Source organism: Nesoenas mayeri, assembly GCF_963082525.1.
Source record: "Nesoenas mayeri genome assembly, chromosome: 5".
Classification (NCBI taxonomy): Eukaryota; Metazoa; Chordata; class Aves; order Columbiformes; family Columbidae; genus Nesoenas; species Nesoenas mayeri.
The window spans coordinates 42205043-42213494 of record NC_137548.1 but is presented as its reverse complement, the minus strand read 5'-3'; the positions used below and the strand labels follow the sequence as shown (position 1 = coordinate 42213494).

The window sequence follows — 8452 nt, the reverse complement described above, 5'->3', positions numbered from 1 at the left end:
TGGCTTCACAGTGATTAGTAACGTCTTTCCAGCCCCTTCCCAAGCAAAGCCTCAACACCTTGCTCCTGGTGTACCACCCTGTCCTCCCCCAGCAGGTGAAACTAGTTGCTAGTGTGGCCTCAGAGCCAGTGTCTATTCCCGTCCTGCAAAGCCAGGCCTGTTCAGCGGGGGAGTCCTGGTCAAGTCCTGCCACCTGTGTGACGGTGAGAGGAAGGTCCTGTGGGTCAAAGCAGCCAGCTCGGCACGCAGCTCTCGGAGACAAGCCCTGGCACCAGCAGAAGAAAACACATCTCTTCTCCTTGCATGTGATTAAACTGACTGCATGCCTAAGCCACGAAGGCCCAGGCTCCATTTAAAGGTTGCTGCCTGCGCAGGGAACCAGAAGACTCAATCCCACCGCAGTCAGCAACCAACAGCCCTTTTAAAGCTGGCAGGGGGCAGCACACCTGCCCTTGGCGACACAGGCACTTCTTTTGCCTGCTGCTGCTTGGGGCTCTCTAACTGTCCCACTGTGCGGGAAAAGGGAAAAGGGAAAAGGCTTTGAACGTGCCAGGCAGAGTGAGCCCAGCGATGCCTTTTCCCAGCCCAGCCTCAGGCTACCCCTGCATTGCTCTCCTCCCGCTACCTTCCCTCCAGGGGACAAGTACAGGCTCACAGCAGAAAAAAATTAATAACCAGGAGCTGAAAAAGAATAAAAAAGCTTTAATTTACAAATTAAATTAAAAAGAGAGAATAAGGAAGAGGCGCTTGTGCCCTTTCCATAGCCCGCACTTTGTATGGCTCCACCATGGACGGAAATCCTCACACCTGCATAGAGCTGGCTCTTGCAGCCCAGAGTAATGCTAAGGAGAGAAGAGCAGAGACTGCAGCAGCAGCTGGCCTGGAGAGCCTCCAAGGCCACCAGCAAAATCATCTGGGAGGAAGAAAGGATTAAAAGAAAAACCCCGGACACCCTAATCATTTAGTTCTTGAGAGAAAAGTATTAAATAATTTAAATAGCGTGAGGAAAGCAACATATCCTCTGCGCTCCAGTGTGTGATAGCAGTGGAACAGTGCCTGGCCAAGCTGCTCCTGGCGCAGGGATCCGGCTACAGTGCTTAGCTACGGTCTTGTCCAGTGTCAACCACAACCCTGATTGTCAAAGGCAACATCTGTGCTGCCAAGAGCTGGGGAGGAGCAGGATGGTCCCCTGCCAGGAATTTCTCCAAGTGTGTGCTGGCCCACAAAGCTGCTGTTCAGCCCATCGCGATAGTTCACAGCCCTGCCCCGCGAGGCACTGCCAGCCCCAGGATGGTGCCTCTCACTGGCATGGCTGCTTCCAGCCAGGAGGCACAGACCCCTTCCAGGAGCTCACTGCTGGGGACAGCAGACAGCCTGTCCTGCGCTGGGTGACTCCCACACCACCAGTACTGGACCAATACAACTAAAGACTTTGCATCCATATGGATGAGGAGTAACAGTATTATTTCACCCTGTTAACCAACCAACCTCAATCTGAGCTTGGACCTGGTCTCCACAACTCCTGGTACTCCCTGGCCCCACCTCCCAGGATGCTGAGAAGCTTCCTCTGAGCCTGCTCCACAAAGGATGCCAAAGGATGCTCTGCATCCTCATCTCCCACTCACCAAAGCCCCAGAGTGGTGTGCAGAGGACTGGGAGTTGGGACCAGTGAGCAGAAGCAGAGCAGAGTAAGGCAGAGCTCCCAGGACTCTCAAGGAGCCACGCCTCAAGGTGAGATGAGCTAATGAAAGCTGAGAATCCAAACCTGCTAAAACAGGGGAGGGAGGAGACCATCTCCCCTGGCAAAAGGAGGTTCCCTGTAACACAGGAAGGCTGCTGCTGTGAAAAAAAACCCTTGGCCACGCCACAGCAGCTTGACCTGCAGGCACTGCCTGTTCTTGCAGCTGTCATTTCCCATTGGAGCTGTGGGCACCCCATCGCTGGGCTAGAGAGGCTGTGCTGCCGGCTCAGGTCCTTCAGGCCAGGCTGCAGTGGTGGGCCGGGGCTCCCACTGTCCCCAGGCATCACAGGCTCCTCTCGGCAGTGAGGTATTTGAGCGCAGCAGCCCCATACCGCCGCGACAGGTCCTGGTGGAACTCCTCGCGCAGCGTCTGGAGGCAGCCCCGGTACCCTGCGCTCAGGCGGAACTTGGAGATGTCGAAGCTGGGGGCGTGGGGCATGTGGATCATGAAGGCATTGGGCAGGACCAGCAGCTCATACTCCTGGGGGCAGAGCAGCAGCCCCCACCATCAGCATCGGCTTGGTGGTAGCAACAAATCACTGCCCAGCCAAGCCCCCCCATCACCCAGCGGTGCCTGGAGCAGCCCCTCACCCACCTGTGCATCCAGCTCCATGATGTGGGACACCTTGTTCCAGCCGAAGCCCACAAACCTCTGGTCATACTTGGGGCAATCTCGCCTCACTACAACGTAAGGCTCGAAGTCTGGCTGCCACGCCACGCGGTAGGGCACGGTGGCCGTCCGCCACTTGGCATAGTCGGTTGGGGCATGGCCTTTCGGCCACACATGGTACCTGCAGGGAGAGATGGAAATGGGAGACTGCCTGGGACAGGCAGAGGTCACAGGGGGTTCTCTGAGCCAGCTGCCCCAAAGCACACGGGTACAAAATTGGCTCCAGTCCCTACCTGAAGGTGTAGAGAGAGCCCATGTCCAGCATGGAGAGCAGCTCTGCTTTGGATTTGGGGAAGGTCAGGCGGTAGTGCAGGGTCTCAAACGCCGGCACGATGAGAGCTGCCTTCCTATGGGACAGCTCCAGCTGCTGGATGGAGCTCCTGTGGTGGTAGGAAGGGTGTGAGGTGTCTCTGGCTGTGAGCCATGGCCACAGCTCCCTTCCTCAGCCCCTCCAGCCTGCCCACCGCTCCAGAAGGGTATTAATGAATTTGGACACTTCAGAGGGGTGCCATGCAGGGGCAGGAGGAACAGGGCACCCCTCACACCCATAGCTGCTGCTTCATCCGCTGGCAACTGACAAAAGCAAGGGCAGGATCCCAAGGTTGAACACAGAGGAAAGAGTTTCTTCATGTTGGGAACTGCCACCCACGGCATTTCCTGCAAACCCTGGTGCTTGGGGAGCCTGGCAGGGTGAGCAAAAGCCGGCTGCAGAAAGCCTTACCTGAGGTAATCGTAGAGGCCATACATAGGCAGGAAGTCAATGTCCGTCAGAAAGACATATGGCGTCTGCGTGTTGGCCAAGGCCACGTTGCGCAGGAGGTTGATGGGGTAGAACTGCCCCTCCTTGTAGACGATGTGGTAGGCGACGTTGCGGCGGGCACTCAGCACCTCCGAGGCCTGGGCGTAGCGCAGGAACTGCTGGGCCTCTGCGTCCGACATGTACAGCGCCAGGCTGATGGGGCCTGCCCAGTGTTTGCAGATGGCCTCCAACATCTGCAACCTGTGAAGCACAGGACACTGCATGAGCAGAAGACCTGGCCTGTGGGAGCTTGGCCAGCCCCAGACCTGGATGCCTGCCAGTAGGCTGTGTGCCACCTGAGCACAGTTCAGAGTGAGTGGGAGGAACTGCTGCTCCCAGCTCAGGGTGTTGCTCCTCCCTGCAAAGTGCTGGTGCGAGGGTGAGGAACATATCTTACAAGATCCCTGGTGGCTCCGCAGCTGTGTAGCCACCCCAGAGGAGTGGAGGTGCAATCCGACTCCACACCAGCCCCACCAGCAAGTACCTGTCCATGGAGAGCTGGGCCACAAGGGTGACATCGGTGGGGTCTGGAAGGGCCAAGAACTCATATTGTAGGAAGAACAGGTGGACGCGGTGCTGCACGAGGTGCTGCCGTCGGAAATCATAGCAGGGATCGTCCTCATCCAACTCCTCCAGTGCCTGCTGCAGCTGCAATGCCGTAAAGGTGAGGGAGAGCAGGAGCCCTGCGGGGAGCTGGGGCACCCACATGGGGTCTCTGTCCTCCCCAGGCTCTGGGGTCAGTGGCAGAGTCGCAATCGCTCTCACCTGGTTGCTGGGTGGGCTGGGGAGACTGGCGCAACCAAAGAGCTCCCGGCGCAGCAGGTTCCCGTCGTACTCCAGGAAGGTCAGGTAGAGGTTGCGGAAGAACTCCACGTGCTTGTTCTTCACCCGCAGCTTCTTGGGCGAGTTCCAGTGGATCACCTTGGGACAACGGCGTGTCAGCCCATGGAGGGGAAGTCAGCAGCACACAATGCTTCTCAAGTCCCCAGACTCCACGCTGACTCCTCCGGACCTCCAGTGCATGCGCTGTCCTTCAGGCCCTCCCCAGTCTCCAAGGCAGCAAACCCACCCACCTTGAGATCTGAGACCTCAGTGTAGCACTGCTCTGAGCGGGTGTGATCAGAGAGCTGCACGTTCCAGAAGCAGGGGAGCCGGTACACCAGTGCTGGGTCCTGCTTTATCACTGCATTAAAGATGTCCTAGAAGAGAGAAAGGCAAGTGCACAGGTAGATGAGGAAGACAGCACAGACCCCCATGCCAGCAGAGCTACGGGACTGCAGCAGGGCCATCCACCCCAGCTAAAGGACCATTACCTGATCGGCCAGTGAGGTGGAGAGCATGCTCATGAGCTCCCGCTCCGCTGTCAGCCGCCACATCTGCTCCCAGCTCAGGCGACGCAGCCGGTCGAGCAGGAGCAGGATCACTCCTGGGTGCCGGGAGGAGGACACTGGCTCACCCAGGGAGCACCCAGCCACTACAGAGCTGGAGCACTGCAGCCCGCATGCCTTCAGCCCCTGGGACGTGCCACTTCTCGATGCCCACCCACACAATCCCAGGATGCTGCTGTAGCAGCCACCTCATGCCCACCAGACCCTCCTGCCTCACCTCAGCCTTCCCCAGCCTCCCTGTGCCAAGTGCCACCTCAGCTGGATGCACCATCAGGCTGCAGGGTCCACCCCAGCAGCCCAAGCTCACCCGTGTTGAAGCCACGTCCCAGGGCTGGCCATGGTTTGTGGTTTTTCCAGAGGTTGCCCAAATACCAGTCACTTTGGTTTTCCACCAGCCCAATCACCTGCTTGTCTGAGGAAAGAGAGGGATGTGGATCTAGCCCAAGCTGCAGGTTCAGAGAGCCCAAGCAAACCCACTGCACTGGTGGTGTGGCAGATCGGGACCACAACCCTGAGGGGACAGTGGGCTCACAGAACCTAGGGCCCTGCCAGGGACCCAGCAAGTCCCAGGGGCACCCTGTCCTCACCAGAAAACTTCCCAAAGACAGCCCAGAGCTCAGCAATGTCAGTGGCGAAGGTGATGTCGGTGTCTAAGACGATGACCTTGGAGAGGCTGGAGGGCAGTGCCTTGGTAAGCGTCAGCTTCATCAGTCCATAGATGCCAGAGTAGTGCTTGTTGGGGATCCATGACACCTCCGGCTGCAAGGCAACACGGCCTCAGGGCTGGGGACGACCATGCCCTTCCCCTGCTTGGGCGGGATGGCTGTGTGTGCCCGGCACCCCATGCAGGGGGGCACAACACAGCTGTGGAGCCAGCGGAGCCTGGAGCATGTTCTCCAGCTGCACCACCGGCAGCCACACACCTCTCTCCCAGGCCCTTCATACACTTACTGGCTGCATCTCCTCCTTCACTCTCACCCTGGCCTGGCTCCTCCTCCAGCCACCAGAACAACCCACACCTGAACCCCAGTGTTTCAGTGCTCAGAGGGGCACCCAGCTCTGCTGTGGAGACAGTGCTGCCCCAAGGGGCCTCCCCACCCCTCCAGAACGAGCCCCGTGACCCTCTTCTCAGCTGAACCAGCAACAAGTCCAGAAAGGGGAGCAGGTGAATGAGGGACCAGCAGGAAGAGTGTTAATAAACCCCCTCCCACTAGCCCCTCTCTGCTGCTCCCCTTTGCCCTCTGGGCTCTGGGTTGGGACACGGCAAAGGGGGTAAGTGCCTGCCTTCAAGTCATTGGCGTTGTAGAAGCTGACGTGGACGGAGGGGACCATCCAGGACTGGAAGAGCGTCTGGAGGATCTGGTGGGCCACCGAGTCTGTGATGAAGTGGAAGTGGAGGGGGTTTTTCCTGCCAAGGGCAAGCGCAGTAGCACTCAGCACAACGGTGGGAGAAAGAGTACATGGTCCCCATCCCTCCCACCCCTGCCAGGGGAGAAACAACAGCGGATGGAGAAAAATCTGCCATCTTGGGAAAACAAATCCCCCTCTGGCCCTCTAAGCAGTGGCACAAGGGGTAGAGAGAGGCCCTAGCGCCCCTCTCCCTCAGCACTGCCCCTCCAGCAGCCTGCAGTAGCTCATCTGGGAACCCCAAACCAGCAGACCTCTGGCACAGCACCTCCCCGTTACCTGTGGAAGAGGATGGATTTCACCAGGGTGACCACATCCCGGCTCGCGTTGTGTCCAGCGCACACTATCGCAACGTGCAGAAGCTGCCCAGAGACAAACAGTGCCTTTGAGACTGGACACCCCACCACCCCTTGCAGAGGGCTGTCAGCTCCTCCATGGGGCAGTGCTATGGGAAGAGACTCCATAACCCAGCCCTTCTCCTGGGGGAGGAGCCCCAGAGAGAGGTGGGAGACACCCAGCTCAGAAACGGGGACCAGGAGTCTGGCTGCCACTCCTCCCATCTGGCCTCCCTCTCTGGAGAAGCAAGACACCCTCAGCCTCCAACTGCATACCATTGAGCGCCACGGAAAAACAGTATGAGGCCCCAGCATGGCCAGAGAGAGCAGTGCCAGGGGGGTTGCACATACTTCCATGCTCAGCCAGGGTCCCAGTCTCCCATCCAAAATCCTCAATCCACCACATCACCGTGCTGCTGCCGTCACCCACCTCACACTTGTGCACTGTCCGCTGCTTGAGGCAGGCCGTGCGGTTTCTCCTCTCACCCGCAGGGCTGTCCCCATCCTCGGCAGAGGTTCCCCACTGCGGGCTGCCATCGCTGCCCTCCCCCTGCGCCTGGCTGAGCTGCAGACGGAGCCGCTGGTTCTCCTCCTCCACCCTGCGCACCCGCGAGGCCAGCGCCTCCCGCTCCACGTCCCGGCTCGGCTGCTCGCCCAGGCAGGGCGGCAGCAGGAGGAAGCGGCCGTCTGCGGAGAAGACACGGGGCATGCGATGGGCACAGCAAGGCAGAGCTTAGCTGGGAAGGACCAGGTGTGGATGGTAGGGCTGAGCCCCAACTGAGAGGTCCCAGCACACCCCATGTGTGCTCAGCCAATGTCACAGTTCTGCTCCCCTGACCCTCCAGGATGCCCCTGGAAATGCAGGGCTTAGATATACCTGCAGTGACTTGCATGGCTACGGAGCAAACACCCCAAGACCTCAGCCTCCCCTGCCTACCCTCTGTTGGGGACCATCCCTTGATCTGAATAGGAGGACCCACTCACATTCGAAGCTGCCCACGAAGAGGTAGAGCCAGGAGAGGAGGACGGCCAGGGTCACAGTGGCGAGCAGCAGCTTCAGCTTCACACGCCAGGAGCACAACATGGTGTGCTGGCAGGACAGGGGCAGCGAGGATCAGGTGGGCAGCCCGAGCCTGGCTGGCCCCAGCATCCTAGAGCCTGTGGAGGGATAGGGGAGCGGAGAGCGCAGTGTCAGCAGCAGCCCTGCAGCCCACAGCCAGCTGCCTCCGCATCCCCCAGCAGAACACCCCATCTCCTGCTCCCTGCGGGACACAGCCTGGCTGAGTGCAGCAGCAAGACACACCGCCTTCATTTTTTCCAGTGACAGCCAGATCCATTCTAGCCATGCTGGGGCATCTGGACCCCTCCAGGGCCTGCCCAGCTGCGCTGCTGTGGCTGCACGGCGCTTGGGGGCCCTCAGACATGGGAGGAAGAAAGAAGCCCTCCAAGAGGCTTCACTCCAGCTCTGAACCTTGCTCCTTGCCATCCTGCAGGCAAGGGGAAAGAACAAAGGGCTCCCCAGGGAGGCGAGAGACCCAGGGGTGGGTGGCAGGGCAGGGTGGTTAATGGAGCCTGCCCTTGAGAGGGAGCACGGGTCCCTGCCCACTGCCTCCGGAGGCTGGAGGGGCTGGGACTGCTCTTGAGATGCAGCCTCAAGGACACAGCAGGCTCGGAGGTGCACAGCCCTGCCGGAGCCAGGTGAGGAGCTCCCTGGCTCCCTCCCAGGGCTCCTGCCCTCCCGCCAGCAGGCTGGGGGGACATCCTGCATGCAGGGCTGCCGTGGGCCAAATGCCTCCCCCGCCGCTCAGAGCCACCTGCCCCCGCAAAGTTTGGTGGAAAAATCCTAAACGCTTCATGAAACTTGCTTCCCAGCACTGCTGGCTCAACGGGGCAGGTTAGGGCCCCATGGCCTCACCGCCCCCACTCGCACCACCCGGACTGTGCCGCTTCCATCCCCAGGTGGTGGCAGGACGTGCCCCACCGGGCACAGCACTGGGCACAGCACTGGGCACAGCACTGGGCACAGCACTGCACTTTGCTCCCGCGCCCCGGCCGAGCACAGGGACAGAAAGCCCATCTGCAGAGTCCTACCCGAGATCCTACCCAGCCCAG

General features: G+C 60.0%; 1 protein-coding gene across 1 annotated transcript; it reads right to left on the bottom strand.

Moving 5' to 3' along the window:
• Positions 1-314: 314 nt before the first annotated feature.
• On the bottom strand, positions 315-7433 carry LARGE2 (LARGE xylosyl- and glucuronyltransferase 2). Its single transcript, XM_080346137.1, has 14 exons — positions 7325-7433; positions 6771-7027; positions 6285-6367; positions 5883-6006; positions 5186-5357; positions 4906-5010; positions 4524-4636; positions 4284-4409; positions 3976-4131; positions 3695-3858; positions 3133-3411; positions 2645-2791; positions 2337-2532; positions 315-2222 (listed from the first exon to the last, which is right to left on the bottom strand). Exons 1-14 carry the CDS (start codon positions 7422-7424, stop codon positions 2025-2027), a joined length of 2220 nt encoding a protein of 739 aa, XP_080202263.1. The 5' UTR covers positions 7425-7433; the 3' UTR covers positions 315-2024.
• Between the last annotated feature and the right edge of the window lie 1019 nt (positions 7434-8452).